The sequence below is a fragment of the Cavia porcellus genome, unplaced genomic scaffold (assembly GCF_034190915.1).
Source record: "Cavia porcellus strain 051 isolate PalLab524CR breed Dunkin Hartley unplaced genomic scaffold, mCavPor4.1 scaffold_10, whole genome shotgun sequence".
In the NCBI taxonomy this organism is placed as follows: Eukaryota; Metazoa; Chordata; class Mammalia; order Rodentia; family Caviidae; genus Cavia; species Cavia porcellus.
In genome coordinates, this window is record NW_026947493.1 from 47,491,666 (window position 1) to 47,508,118 (window position 16,453).

General features: G+C 35.6%; 1 protein-coding gene across 17 annotated transcripts in view; it reads right to left on the reverse strand.

Moving 5' to 3' along the window:
* Eya1 (EYA transcriptional coactivator and phosphatase 1) overlaps nucleotides 1-16,453 on the reverse strand; it is a 328,770-nt gene that overhangs the window by 96,599 nt on the left and 215,718 nt on the right. For all 17 annotated transcript variants that reach the window (XM_063257446.1, XM_063257454.1, XM_063257445.1 and 14 more), the window contains 2 exons: nucleotides 1,700-1,782; nucleotides 1,107-1,293 (listed from right to left, as the gene is read on the reverse strand). In XM_063257446.1, coding sequence (XP_063113516.1) covers nucleotides 1,107-1,293; nucleotides 1,700-1,782 — 270 coding nt within the window. The remainder of the gene's footprint in view (nucleotides 1-1,106; nucleotides 1,294-1,699; nucleotides 1,783-16,453) is intronic.

Sequence of the window (16,453 nt, forward strand, 5' to 3'; positions counted from 1 at the left end):
ACAACACAAATAGTAATCATTTGGAATTAGAGAACAAATTTAAGAAAGATATAATTTCCTTCTTTAGAATAAAATGTCTGCATGCATTATGTTTACAGAAACTTAAAGGATAGTGGGTATCTGCTCATATTTATGAATTAACCCTATTGTCAATGTTTCAATTAACGTCAGTGAGACAAAACATTTTTATGATTCATGCAAACCAGCTAAAACTATCACTGCAACATTACATCAGTTATGTCTATAACTCAACTTGTGGTAATAAAGTGAGATCCAGCTTTGGAAATAGGCAAGAGGAAGAAAGCAGACTTCTTGAGGCTAATAGCTTATTAGATGATCTAAGAAAGCAATGACTACAATTTTAAAAAGCTCAGGCAAGGAGGTAAGAAGAATGAGAGGAGACAAAAGAAATGTAAGTGAAGATTAATTCAGGAAACTAAGCACACAACCTGAAGAGTTCCAGAAAGAAAGAAAGTGGAGGAGGAGTCTGAAAGGCATAATATAAAAAAATTTCCAGTGATGGAAAGGCTGGCATCTGCAAAGCCCTCAAGGGTCATGTGGAAGCATGAATGACATCCACACTCATACACATGATATGAAATTCAAGGACACCAGGAGTGGGAATGGGGTGGCAGGGGCTTGGTGGCTTCCACAATCAATCCTTTGATGCTGATCGTCTTAGTCTTCAGCAAATGTATCACTTTGATGAAAACCACTACATATTTAATGATGATGAATATTAAATCCTAGGCAATGCTATTTATTTTCATATTCAAAAGATGGTATGGGCAATTTACTTAGTTTTTGCAGAATAGCTCAAATTATATTTCTAAAAAGCTACATGTAAATATATACATATATCTCAAAGCTAAGGATATTTACAACTAAAATATCTATTTCATATGCTTTTCAGGCTTACGTACTTTATATTAAAAATCAAACAGAAACAAAGCAAATTTCATGACTATACTACTTAATTTATGTGTAGTTTTTGCCAAAACTTGCCAAAAATGTGCAACCACTGCCTGAATATATGACTGTAGGAAAATGCATTTAAACCACTAGAAATATGCAGCCTGTAGGACTAATAAAACCCACAAACTTACCTGCTGTGGGGTCAGTAACTGCTTGGCTTGTGATGCCAGACGGCGGTTCCTGAAGCTGGTAAGTGGCATTGGTGGATGGTGTCGTTGGGCTGGTGTTGCTGCTCGTCATGTAATGTGCTGGGTAGGGGGAGGTGTTATAATACTGTGCATACTGACCCTGGCCAAAACTGGGATACGATGGATAGTCCTACCAAATGAAACCACACAAGAACAAGTTGTCAAAATGTGTTTGCTTCATTTACATTTCAAGCTGCAATTAAAACTGTTCGTGTTTCTGTTTTTTTTCTACATTTGTGCAAGTGAGTATGCATTTATCAAAGAGCTCAGACTGCAAACAAATTTTATGGAAGATGAAATGCATTTTTCACATGTATTCTATTCTAGGATACAGTACTAGTAAAGTTAAACTCATCCAAAAACTAAACAATTTCCCAAAAAAGACTGCAATAGATATTTTTAAAAGGAAATAAAACAACTATTGAAATACTTAGGAGAGATCTCATTGTAGTTTAATATATAAACAGATCTTACTTCATATAATAGTCATGCTGTATTTAAAAATATTTTAGAAGTTAATTGGCTTTTTAAATTACCTGCTGTGAACTGTTAAATCCAGAGGAATTTGTAAGTGAATTATTTCCTGTATATAATCCTGACGATGTTGTAAAACTGCTACCTAAAACAAAATGAAAAGAAATATAGCTCACCACGCTACACAGAATAATTGTTCTACTAGAAAATATCATTTAGGTAAGGCACAGTTGGAATTTGGTTTATCTTCAACACTAGAATCTTTTGCCATGAATAACATTTTATTTCCCCAAAATGGCCAACCACTTTGACTTCACAGTAGGATGAAGGATTAAAATGAAAGTTTATATTTCTGATTACAAAATTAATTCATATAAATTGAGGATGAAATTAGACTTTTGTGAAAAATTTACTGAGTTTTCCATTTCAGTTTGTAAAAACACACTAAGATTTCTCAGCTCCTTGAATGAAACATGAGTTGGTGGAGGGATGGGAACAGAGGGGAGGACAAAGAGATGAAGAAAAGAGTTAAAATGTGTTATGTACAGGTACCAGCTCCTCAAAGGAATGTGATCATTATGTCATTCAAACATGTACTAACAAAAGAAACAATAGAAAAAGAAAAAAATACTCCAAAAACATAAAGAACTCCTACAATGCAACAACAAAAACCAAATGAATCCAATTGTAAGAATGAGCAAATGACTTGAACAGATAGAGTTCCAAGAATGATATACAAATGACTAACCAGATACAAAATATACATAGTGTAAAATGAAGAGATATTTAATGTTCCTGTTAGCTCACATACTGTAATGCTGCTTCCAAGAATTTACAAAGATTTAAGATGTCCTTATTCACATGGTCACTGTAATGGCCCACTGGGAAAGTCATTTCACGATTTATTTTCACAGAATACCAAATGGCGCACACAAAGAATTTGTGGCCAAAGAGGAAAATGTTCTATCTATTACCTGTGCTGTCAAAAGGTCATCTTGTTTATTCAAACAATAAACAGTAGACACTGCGCAAAATTAAACATAAAACCAAATGTTTCCTTCTCCTTCACATTATTTACTATCGTACTGCCAAGCTATGCAAAATGAAAATATATTATTTTTATTATCTTATTGGGGAGAGAATTTTTTTTTTAAAAAAATCAAACCAGAAGCTGAAAATTTTGTCAAAAAGAAACGCTACTTATGCCTACCAACTGAGGAATGGATAAAAAGATGTGTGTTTTTTTTTTAAACAATGGAGTATTAACTAGTCATAAAGAAGGATAAACAAGATATTTCCAGCTAAGTGGATGCACTTTGAGCCTAGACTCTTAAGTGAAATAAATTGGACACATATGTAAATATTGCATTGTTTTTCTGGTGTCAAAAAAGTCAAAGTGTAAATAAGAAACAAAATATATAATAACATTGCGAAATAGGAAGAAACTTTTTAAAAGGAAAAGAGAATGAGGGAGGAGGAGGAAGGAAAAAGAAAAACATGAGCAAAAGGATAAAATGAAAACAAAGCTTTATAAATAAGGAGGAGAGAAAGGGAGGAGAAGAGGGGAGGAGAATGGAAGAAAATCAAAACAGAAGTAAGACGCAGCATGCACAGGTCAAGCTCCTTACGAGGAGGGTAATTGTTATATATATCTAAATTGTACCAATAAACAATAAGTATTTTAGAAAGTAAAGCTACATATAAACTTCAAACTGAGAATCTCACCAGGCATGAGACTTCTGTTAGATTATTTAGCTAATGGTTGAGAAATTCTGTCTACCATTTAACCCAAAAATTTCACTGTCAGAAATTTAAGAAAAAAATTATGAATTTATTCAAAGAAAGTCATGCAAGATGATCTGCAGTGCTGTTTCTAACAACTCTATTCAGAATGCAGCCTCAAGTCCTCAGTGTCACTCAGAAAATGAAATACCAGGGAACTGTTACTGATACTTTGTGACATGAAAAAATTTTCCATATTCTTTTGTGAAAATAAAAACAAAACAATAAAAAGTATTTCTGTTGATCTCACTGGAGCACCAAAACATCCCGTTATTTCTGAAATAGTCAATCTATATTCGCTTCATATCCATTAAGCAAGTGGGCATTTCTAAATTTTATGCCTTAGACCTTCTAAATGCTTAGGAAATAAAAGCCATTTTCTAAAATTCAAAGTTTATTACAAATGAGTGGGAGAGGCAATAAATGCACTGGTAAAATCTGGAGGTCCTCTTCAGAGTGAATCTGTTATTCAAGGATGACTTCACATATAAAGCATGGTGGTTGATGTATGTTGACTATTTGCCTGGTATTGAACAATTTAATCCCTGGTTTAAGAGTCAGAAAACATAAAGAGTTTTTAATTCATCAATTATGAATAGTTTGGACCTTGGGCAAGGCACCTAGCCACTCTAAAACATAATTTTCTTATCTACAAAAATTCTACTTTGTAGAGTCCTTAAACCTCAAGAGTGATAATATTTTAGGAAGCATGATGACCACCACTATGGGAGGCTAAGGCAAGAGGATCACAGCCTGAGCAGATTCTATTTCAAATTAAAAAAAAGGGGGGGGGGGTGGGATGTAGTTCAGGGCAGAAGTCCTGGGTTCAATTCCCAGTACCTAATGCCAAACAACAACAACAAAACATTATGAATACTGTGAGTCACAAAACCATTAGGTACTAAACAGAAAAAGTTTCTTCTAAAATGCTTCTATGGTTAAGTATTTTTTCTTTCTTTTTACTTTCTCAGATAAGATAGAAATGACTTAATATCTCTGCATACCTAAAATTCTTTTCCTTTTCACTTATCATGCATCTATGAACTTTAAAAACACGATCCAAAAAGTTGTTTTTTTATTAAAAGAAAATATTTTCTGAGAGTTTCAAATTAGCTATTATACAGACTCATATTTGAGGTTTCTTCATTTGTATTATTTCTGTTCATTGTTCAAAATTCCTAGAACACCCACCTCAGCTAAGAGCTCTTACACTGCTAACATTCCACCACAAGCATCAGGGCTTCAAGTGCGAGCTCGAGCTCCTACAATACTGATCATTTGCATATGAAATCACATATTCATTAAACATAAATGCCAGACTCATAGTGATAATTTCATAGGAATGAAAGGACGCCTAAGACATAGTCTTGGATCTCACAGGACTTATCAGGATGATATCAGTTTTATAAAATAGGACCTCATGGGCATACAACTCATTCATTATGCATTTGTTTGTCAGAGAACAATTAATAATAACATTATATATAAAGCAAATTTATGAATGATAAACATTTTTAAATCCTTTGTGAAATGAAACCTAAGTTTCTTTTGGGTTAGAGTGTGCTTTTTTTAAACTTTAGCCCTTATATACATTTGATAGAAAGAATTACTTTGGGTTATGACCTGTTACTTTTATTTAAACTACACATTTTTTGGTTATAACTTGCTACTTTCACTTAAATGACATATTTTTGAGCAATAAATACTGACCTCAATAATCCCTATCCACCAAAAAATGAATAAGATATAGAAAATATGTTTAAAAATGGATGTTTTCATTCCATAAGTTATTCCCTAGAACAAAGCAGAAAAGACCGTGGAAGCTATATTGGCACACACGGGCCACTGGGGTATGACCAAGTAAATCACAGTTCAGTGCTCCAAATTGTACCCAAGTGACTTTCCAGACTTAATGCTACTTCTAAGACTGTACATTAGCTGGAATTCAACATAAGTTATACTCATTTACTGGCTGACTGCAGGCTGAGATTCCATTCCATTTAGTGAGCTGGAGCTGGAGTTTAATGGCACCCCAGTGGCCTCAGAGACTTAATGCAACTTCCAAAAGGATCTCACTTGCTGCAGGGCGAGGTGTGCACACTAGAGAATCAGGCTTAGGCCATACTAATTTTTCACCACCAGAATCAAGTTTTCAGGGCTGCTTCACCTGCTTCCGTTAGGACTCAGGCACTCAAAGTGGCTCGCCTGGGCCACCTATCAGCACTCAGTTCCTACCACAGCTTCCTGTACTTGATTCTCAGCCATCATTGTCTGCAAAAGTGGAGAATCTGTCTTTGACGGGTGTGACTGATTTGTCACTCCTCCTTTAAAAAGGAACATTGACTGATTCCTGGATCCCTCACCATGAAAGACAAACCCCTTACCAGGGCTTATTCATTAGGCTTTAGCTGGTCTGTTTCCTGTTTATCTTTTGAGCATGTTTGGTCTCTACCCAGAAACCCCATCCTCACTGCACATCCCAGTTGAACAGTAGTGAACTGACATGCAGTTCTCCTAAATGCTACTACTTACAGCTTCGATTTCCTCCTGTCAAATCCTAGTTAAATTCTATAGCTTTATAATTCAGCACAGGCTAAAAGCAGCTAGCCTCAGAAAAACCCTCTAGACTCCTCCTCTTCTGTGTTCTTCTAAGATTTCTATTTATTTACCTACCTATTGTTACAATATGTATCTATCATTAAATTAATCAATCTGCCTGTCTCTGTCATACATATGTGCGAGCATATTCACAAATACAGTACATTCATGACTTGCTAATCAGCATTTAAGATAATTATTACTGGTTAATTAGCCCATAAAATAACAAGTAGTAATTAAACCTAATCATCTCACCTCTATAAAACAGGCTAATGACAAACATTGGATGTTTTACTTGACCCATAAAACATCTCCAGAGCACAAAATATAATAACAGTAAACATAGATAATGCCCACCAGGTGCTGTATTACTAGGAATATACTGATCTTTTCACATGCTTTGTACTCTGCAACTAGATATTATAGGGAGTATTGACATTTTTCAGATAAGAAATAGAAGGTTAGTGAGAGACCATAGCATCCACCAAAGTGAAATTTGAACACGAATCTGTGTGATTTTAGTCTGTATTGTCCTATTGGAAGTTTCAAAATTCATCAAAATTTTCTCATAGATGGGGCTTAAGTATAATGCACAGATACATGAAGCAAAAAATAGAACTCATAAGAATAAATAATAAAACTTAAAATACATGTAGTGCTTACACTGAGCCAGGCTCTGTTGAGAGTTTCACCTACTGATTCCTCACAACCACATCACAAGGTAGATATGATTATCCACCCCACTTTATAGATGCAGAAGCTGCCCAAGGTTATGAGTAAGTGTGGCAGGGCTCGGACTCAAGCCTAGGCCATCTGATTGCAAATTGGAATCTCTCCATCCCCACGGTATATTGCCTCTCAAGGTAGCAAGGTTTTTTTTTTCCTTAAAATCCTTGAAATTTTTAAACCAGTGTATTCAAAATACAGCCATTAATTGGCCTGTGGAAAGAGTCCTGTGGAAAGGCACATATTTGGGACTTCCCTGGCAGCCAGGAAACACAGTCTTGTTGAGGCAGAAGGGCTTGAGTAAGCCCTGAACGTTCATGTGTTTACCAAACATCTATAATGCCTCAATTTTATGAGGAAAAATCTTATCTACTTAAATAGCTTATATCATATTACTACCACCATGTTTAAGTACCAACTTCAATAGGTGTTTTAGAAACTGCTTCCAAAACATGATAAGCGCCACTCCCGTTTTTTTTTTTTTTTAATACAGAGAAAGTAATCATATTCTTCAAGAGAAGCAGCTTGTCAGAGCCTCTGTGTGGGAGGGATTTGTGGTTTTGGAGCAGAGCTAAAAACTGTATGCAGCAAAAGGTCCCACAGTGAGAGCTGATCTGATGCAGATTTCAAGCCAAGATAGTTTTCCCTGAGATTTGGAAAACCAAACACAAAGTCAAAATAGCAATCACCGTGTTCCCGGTAGAACTTCAGTGTGGAGTCTGCTATACCCGCCTCCTCCCCCATGCAGCCAGCAGGAGAAGACTGTAGAGAAGGCTGCTGTACACCAGTCTAGAATCTGGGGAGGATAGAGGAAACAAGACAAGATGGGGACAGAAAAACCTCCCCTTCCCATAGCATCAACCCCTTGAGAGACTTCACTGGACTTACACTTACTGGTTCTTTACTTAAATCTTTAGATCACAGGCTTAATATCTGAAACCACTTTATCAAAATAATATAGAAGTATTTCCCTTCCTAGACACAAATGACTTCATATGAAAAATCCTCTCCAGATAAGTAAAACACAGCAGGAAAATTCTGTGACAAATGTTTTAATTTTTAATTGATTTTTTAAAAGTACAAGTTAGTCAGAGAGTCCAGTGATGCTTGTTTTGGGGAACCATTGCATACACGTAACATGTCATGAGCACTTTCATTCCCTTTATTCTCCTTTACCTTTGTTCTTCCCTCCGCCTGATTCCTTTCTCCACCTCCAATGCTCTATCTTCAACTTTCCTTTCATTTTTCCTTTAATTCATTCATTTGTTTATATTTTAAGATCCTCATTTAAGAGGAAAATGACATTTACTTTTGTTTGTCATATGAAATCATGGAAATTCCCAGGTAGAATCCATATATTTCAACCAAAGAGTTTGGCCAAGATTGGTTCAAGTCATTATTGTGCCAATAATTCCTCGTAGAATTTGGAATTAAATTATATCCAAGTAGGCTGGTGGTGGAGGCACCTTGTATCCATTAGCTAAAAGGATCCCAGTCAGGAGTGTGGCTCAGCAGTAAAGCACTTGCCTGGCACATACACAGAGGCATTGAATTTGACTCCAGTGACAAAAAAGGAACATCTTATCTGCTTAAAAACTTTACCTTCGTGTACAATTATGAACATCAATTTTTGTGAGTTTCATTGTTGTGTCAGCATTGAGAGAAGACCCTCATTTCCAGAGCAGAACACTGAAAACAGTCTTTTCAGAACAACTCTAAGAGACATTGGTTTTTCTTCCATTGGCCTATTTTTAAAGTTGAAAAATTCTTCACAGAATGGCAAGATTATGTGTCTCTAATCAAAAAGCAAAGTAAAACAAAACAAATTACAAAACAAAAACTTTTCAGGTTAGTTCTTAACATCATTCACTGGCACTTTTTACAGGGGCAACTATTACTCTAGAAGTTGGCCAAACACGACGGGTACCGCAAATTTATTCTTTTTTTTTTTCAATTTTATTCTTTGAGGAAAGCTTGCAAGTGCCAAAAAGTCATGAAGACAGCACAGTTAACACTTGCACAGGGTGGAGGTGAACTTCCGAGTGGAGATCAGAGGGACAATATCATGCATAAGCAGGGAGGGTAAGGGCGAAATGATAGAAGTTTCTTGGTCATTTAGGAAAACCAGCTCAGGAAAAGAACTGGCATTCTTCAATGGAAAAATCCAAGCATCTAAATGTTCAACTTCACAGTATTTTATATTGGGACATGAGAAATGCTATCACTATGATTCTCCTTGTGAAATAGGAGGGAGAGCTAGGGAACTATTATCATTAAGGTAGTAAATACAAGGATATATATATATATATATATATATATATATATACACACACACACACCTGGGCTGGGTTTCAGCATGAAATTTTAGGGATGTGGCTGCTAAGCTACTTCCTAAGAATCCCCATATATGTGCTGCTGTATTAATTCAGGGTGTGGTCATTGCCATCTTGAAAGCTCAAAACTTAATGCCTTGTTCCCCTCACTCATTGCTTCTCTCTGTTCATTTCCATTTGTCCAACTGTCAAGGACTACCTCATGTTCTATTTTCCACTAAGTTTTCCTGGACTATGCCTGCTTGTACTGATTTTACCTTCCACGAGCTTCAGTTCACTAATAATTGATATCGTGTAATCTATCTCCTTACAAGAACAGACCTGCACAAGTTTTCTTTAGTCTTGTCTCCGTTCTGATCCTAAGTCCTTAAGTTTGTTTGTACATTCGTGAGTAAAGCATGTCTGACTGCATCTTTGAAGGGCTTTATCTGGACTCAAGTAAATGCGAAACAGAACTATCACTTGAGAATTTTAACTTGGTGCAAGGAACTGAGAACTCAGTGAGAACCCAGCTTTCTAAGGGGTCAGGTATAGGGTCAAGAGGAAGACTTTCAACAGTTTTGTGGGGTTTTTGAGGAAGATGGTGGTAGCGGTAATCAGTTGGGAAGGCTGGTGTGTGTGTGTGTGTGCGCGCGCATTCAGTTTCTACTTACGAAGAAACAGCTCCAGTCCATCTTTTATATTTTTCAAAAAAAAATTACGGACATTACAGAACAAAACAGAAATGTATTGATGTTCTACTCTTACATTTTCATGATAAATAGAAAAATTCATGATTCAAAAAATCAAACAAATGAACAACAACAAAAACCATAGAAAAGCTTATAAAACAAAATATGGGTTTCAGCATTAACCACTGAACAGAGAAAGGAATTAAAATGCTCTAATTAAAAATCATGAGTGGATGATAAAGTGTATAGAAATGAAAAACTTACAAACTAAAACCTAGAATCACTGTGGAAGGCCAATTTTAAGGTTCTCAAAAGATATCAAGAAAGTCAACATTTTTCTTTGTTTAGCAATAACATTTTTTAAAAAGAAGAAAATTTTTACAAATTAGAAATTTAGAAATTAAAAACAAGGAAATGAAAAGTGATCAAATAAATAATTGAGCTTATTTCTCAAATACTATCTGGAAGACACTCTGCCAACTTTATATACTTGAATGGCACATACAGGGTTATCCTTTAGAGTTCAGAAATTAAATACTATTTACATATATGAAATTATCACTTAATTATCAAATTAGATACACCATAAATTTGTAGGATTAAAATATTAATAAAAATAAAGAAAAGAAGAAAGGTTTTTTGGGGTATTAGTAAGTGAACTCAGCACCCTGCACTTGCTAGACAGCTGTTGTGCTGCTGAACTGTAACCCCAGCCCCTAAGCAGAAAGATTTTAATCACAATTTTAGATTTATTAAATAAAGATTATTAAATATGGGATCTGTAGGCATGTTTGGATACAGCTCAAATATTTTTATCTCTAGGAAAGAAAGTTAAACAGAATTTCATATTAAATACTTTTTAAGTTGATTAAATGTCATAGATTTTGAATAGATTATAAAATCTCGATTTTAACGTGGTGTACCACTGGGACCCAGAGATGGTATAAGAACTTCACATATGTCATCCTACCTTAAAGTTTACCTGGTTAGTCCTGCTACTGGCATCCTAACTGAACAGTGATGCTGTGGTACAGACACAGGGCTCCTAAGAGACTAGTCACTACATGAGCCTACCTGCTGGTAACATATCACAAGTATACTGATGAAAATGAGTTTTTCCTGCAAATGAAAAACTTTAAATTCAGAACTTCAAATTTCAAACACCACCCTATGTTTTTAATTCATTTTGAGCTGATTTGTGTATATGGTGAGATATAGGATGGGGGTATAGTTTTATTCTTCTGCACATGGATATCCAATTTTCCTGGCACTATTTATTAAAAAGACTGCCCTTTTCCCATTAGATATTCTTGTCACTTTTGTTAAACACTAGTTGACTACAGATGGATAGATTTATTTCTGGGGCTTTTTATTCTATTTTATGTGTTTGCTTTTAATGTCCATGCAATGCTGTTTTGGTTACTATAGTTTTGAAGAAACTACAGTATATGCTAAAGTCAGATAGTATGATACCCCAACTTTATTCTTTTTTCTTAAGATTGCTATGGCTCATATCCTATGTTTCTGATGTATATGTACATTGTGAAATTGCCATCTATTATTTTAGGTTACTTTCAACATCACCTTGTGAGATAGCTGAGTAGGATCTTTATCTTCATCCAAGAAGTGTAAGGAATGAGGATTTCTTTGTATGTAACTTCTTGGTTAAAATGATGATTACCTCTATGCTCGGGTCCTTGTTTGCTAAGATATCACACTAAATCTACTCTTTAGATTTGATGAACCACTGAGGTTGAAAGAGAATTAAATTGTGTAAGAAGAAGATTGATATTTGGTTAAAAATCATAGACATACCAAGAATAGAAATAATGACATCTAAGAAACTCAATAAATTTGAAATTAAACTCCTCCATTTCTAAAAGATTTCAGTGTAATTTTTAAAGGTAAATTTAAAAGCAAATTATACAAACTTGTACTGGGGGGTATATGACAATATTTTGCTTTCTTCCTGTCACTGTGAGGCGTTCCTATCGAAAAAGGTGGGAGCCTTGTCAACCATAACAAACAAGAAACAGTCTTGCAAGAAGGCCCTGTTAGGGGCTACCCGGTCCTCTAGGTGCTAAGCAATTACAGTGTGAAAACAAACCAATCCCAAAAGCTTTTACCCATGCACCTCTACTACTTTTTCATCGCTAAAAAGAACACAGCCTATATTGATTTACAGCATGATTTAAGATATTAAATCAATGTTTTAAGTGTGATGTGACCTAGAGAACAATGCCCAGTTATAACTTCAAAAAATTTATCTTTATAAAAAAAAGGAGCAGCATGTAGGTCAAAGGTCTACTTCACAGAGAACAAGACTCACTTTAAAAACCAGGATCTCAGCCAACACAAGAATGCTGAAACCTGCTGGGGCCTGTCTGTGTGTCCATGTTTCAGAGCGTTTTGTAGCACTTACTCAGCAAGCAGGATGCTGTTTGTCCCTTGTGTATTTTCACAGAAGTCCATTTGCTTTCCTTCCTTGGCCTCTTTGCCATGGGCTATGTCCATCATCGGGCACAATCTATGCGGCAGAAGTTAGTACAGATCCCTGGGGAGAAGCCTCAGAAGGCCAGATGGGCTACTGAAAACCAGAACGTTTCCCCTTCTGTAGAAGATGGATCCTAAAATACCAAGTTTTCCTTTGTATCCCATTTTATCTTCAAAGAAAATTTTAACTTAGATAATAAAGGTCACAAGTCTTCACACTTGTTTTTCTTGACATGGTTGTGCATATTTTAATTAAAATAATTCAATTAGATAACAAAATTGGTATTGGTCACAAATTACTGCTAGTCCTGGACTTTGAGAGATTTACACACAATTTTTATCACTAGTAGTAACACAAGATGTCAAAAGAACTTACATGGAATTACTTTTTTTGGGGGAGGGTATATAGGGAATCGAACTCAGGACCTCATGCTTGCCAGGCAGGTACTATGCCGCCGACTTAATCTCAGGCCCTGGGATGTTACTTTAAAAAAAAAATAAGCCTAGCAAAAAGAAAAACAAGCAATCTAGAGTATTAAAAAGGCAAAAACAACAAAAGAATGAGTTAACTTGCAAAGCAATTAGAGCACATGGATATAGGTATTAATAGTGATTCTCCAATCCCCACCCTCTCAGGTCATTTTATGCCTGAAAGTATAAATATCAAAAGTTTTATAATAGCAGATTATAAAAAGGGTAAAGAAATATTTTACTCAAACTATAGTTTTCTGAAAGAATGATTTCAAGAGATAATTATGTATTGATAGTAAAAAACTTTCAAAACATAATGTACCTTTTGCTGAGGTACAAAATGACCAATGACTGGAATGGTTCAACTATGTATTTGAAAAGCTGTAGTCAGAAGATCAAAGGCAATGGCAGGGATGTTCTTAGATCACTCTCACTTCATCAGGAGCCACAGGCACATGAGGCGTGGAGGGCAGTGGATGAGTGTGTCCTCCACAAATCCCTTTACTCACCCCTGCCCTGGTTTACTGTTTCTCTTCTCTAGTTTGAATACCAGCCTTTCTGGCAGAGCAAACAACATTCAGAGTTAGAATTTGAGTTGTTTTTTTCTCTAAGTGGGAGCAATAAAGCCTAAAGGAAAACAAACAAAGCAGAATTTCCAGGGTTTGTGAGTTTAGTACCTGTACATCTGCGCTGCCTCTCCCATCTGTCCTGGCAAACGCTGACACCTTCCCTCCTACAGAATGACAGGAATGCCCCACACAACACTGCTACTCTGCGGCAATAAAACGTTCAAGTGAGGCACTTTGTACCTCTGTTGTGATCCTGACATCCACAACCAGCTCTCAATCTAATAATTGGGGAGGACTGCTTTTTCTCTTTATTTCTTAAAAAATTTTATTTTTATACCACTGGAGATTGAACCCAAGGACTTCACACTGAGTTACATCCCTAGTCCTTTCTATTTTCAGACAAGGTCTTGCTAATTTTCCCAGGTAAGACTCAAATTTGTGATACTTCTGCCTTAGCTTTCCAAAGTGCTAGGATTACAGACATGTGCCATCAGCTATTAACTGAATTTTTTATTGTGCTATATTCCAAATTAATTTTTGCAAGTAAAGGTTATTAAAGTCTTTATGAATCTTATTTTCTAACTTTCACTGGGGCATAGGCCTCTCTTTCCATAGCTAGGAGTCATTTATATGTTCAGAGATTAGTAATAGATACTGGAGACAAAAATATAATGAAGATGGTCATTACCTCTACAGCCTAGACTCAACAGAAGATAGTTATGGAAAGTTGGGTTTTCCCAAACTGAAGTTTAACCATTTAAGTGACATGACTTCACTTTAATGTTTTATTTTCATGTGTATAAAATCTTTTGCAAGCCAATAATACATTTTCTTACCCCTGACATATTCTTAGGAAAAAATCTCATTTTATCATGATTCAGAATCATCACTACAAATATATTCTACTGCTTTCTGTGCTGGATGAACTATCTGTGTATATGGTGTGTGGGATTTAAATAGGTAGTGATGTCACTGATAGATCTCCAGACTTTGCATTTTTAAAAAATAACATAAATGGAGAATAAAGGCTGTCTATGACATACTGAACAGATAGCCTGTAAATTAGTCAATAAATCTGAGGTTACACTAATTGTTCCTAAGTGGCTTTCTTGTTCTGTGTATACACATGTGTGTTGGGCACATACATGAGCACACACAAACTCACACATAACACACTTTGCTCAGTGAGCAGCATAGAAAACACCATCTCCATATTCTACACAATAAACCCTGGGTTCTCCAAGGTCTTTCCCCTCTACCTCTACCCCTTCAGCTAGTGCATCTGCAGAAAGCTTGCCATAGGTGTGTGGAGGAAAACTTCTGCAGATCATTCCAAATCTTCTTCCAGATATATTAAGGCTAACACTGGAGAACAGGAAGATAGTAAAAACAAACAGGCAAGGATTTCACTTCCTCAGGGTGAACTCTGAGATGTTTATGAATAAGAACAGTTTTGTCTTTCTCAGCTTTAAATTTTTAATCTTTCCCTAGTTGCACCAAAGAAATCAAGCAAAAAATAGAATTTTTTATTAATCTGCAGCAAACATAAAGGCAATCAAATTTCCTAATCACTGAGATTTTAGCTCTTGGTATTTTTAGGGTTAGTAAGTACAAAATAAAAATGTCTGTCATTCTTGTTTGGCCTAAAATGGCACGGGCTATTGTTACAGAAGCCTGCCTGCTGTAACAGAAGTATTGAACGTTGGAGTAGAAGGGTCCAGAAGGATTATTTGGACTAAGTGTGGGCACCAAACAAGGCTGGCCCAGTTCCCAAGGCTCCACAGTGGTGAAACGGCCAGGAACTGTCAAATAAATCTGTTCTTTAAGGGCTGTGAAAGTGTGAGAGCACAAACCATGCTTGGAAACAAGTTCTCTAAAAATTTTTTCTAGAGCTTAGTGAGCAATAAAACAATGACTAGTTCTATAACCAGCTGTGTAATACAGTGTCTCAGTTTTAAAGCGCACCTCTATCCTGAGATACAAACACTACAGGCAACTACATGGAGGCTTTTTGTAGTTTACCCTAGATACTGTGATTTACTTAGGTGAGTGTCCAACATGGTAGATACTGTGATTTACTTAGGTGAGTGTCCAACATGGCAGACTGTTCTCATTTGGATTTTAAGTTGGGATCCTTGAGTAACTGTGCATGTTTTAGAAACTAAATTAACTGCTAACTTTATGCTTTCTTCTCTATTTTTAGGTTCATATCCTTTAAAGCTATTATTCAGAGTCATAAAGATTAAATGAGACAATATATATATAAAATAAGTATAAAGTCCTTGGCATATAGAAAGTATTTAATAAATGTCAGCTATTATTTTATTTTGTTGCATGGGCACTAAAGTCTTCCACTTCTATAAGCAAAGCTTGTCATATCCCTATCTTCTAAACTAAATTTCAGTTTAAATGCCTATCATTTTCTCTTTATTTCTACACATTCTTTGCACCCGAAGTAGAGATGTGACTGCAGGATGATCAAGGCACTGGATGAACATATTTGACTCTCTTTCTTTCCTACCTTTATATTTTGTTAATGTATATTCTGTACTCCCCCTCCCCCCCCCCCGCCAACACGACCAACACCCCATCACTACTGTGACTAACATGGCTTTTTAGTTCTTTTGATTCTTCTTGGGTTCTTGGCTGCTTCCTCTTATTTTTCCCATTCCTTTCTTATTTTTTTTTATATGATGTGCAGATGTCTGATCCTTTTTACAGTAATTTTCCTTCCATGCCAGCGTACTAATTAGAACTAGTTATTTTTTTCTCATTTAATTACTGAGTCCTTGAAATTCTCTTTGTTGGCAAAAAAATTCAACATGTATTCTTATTTCATTGTACATGTTAAATTTTAATTATATCATGTGTATATGCATACAATACAAACACATACATGAATGTATCTATCTACCACCACTAGAATGTTCCCAGAAAGCCAGACCATAATAATAACTAGTAAAATATTAGCAACTAAATCACCACCACAATCAGAACAGTAATGATTAAAAACAACCACTTGTGTTGCTCCTATGTATCACACATTGGTCAGTGTGCTTTACTGACAGAAATTTCACTTAAACCTCACAATACTACTGTGGGAGTAGAGGTCATTTCCATCTTTGAGATGTGAAACAGAGCTGTAAGCAAGTTACACCATGTTGAAAATCCAC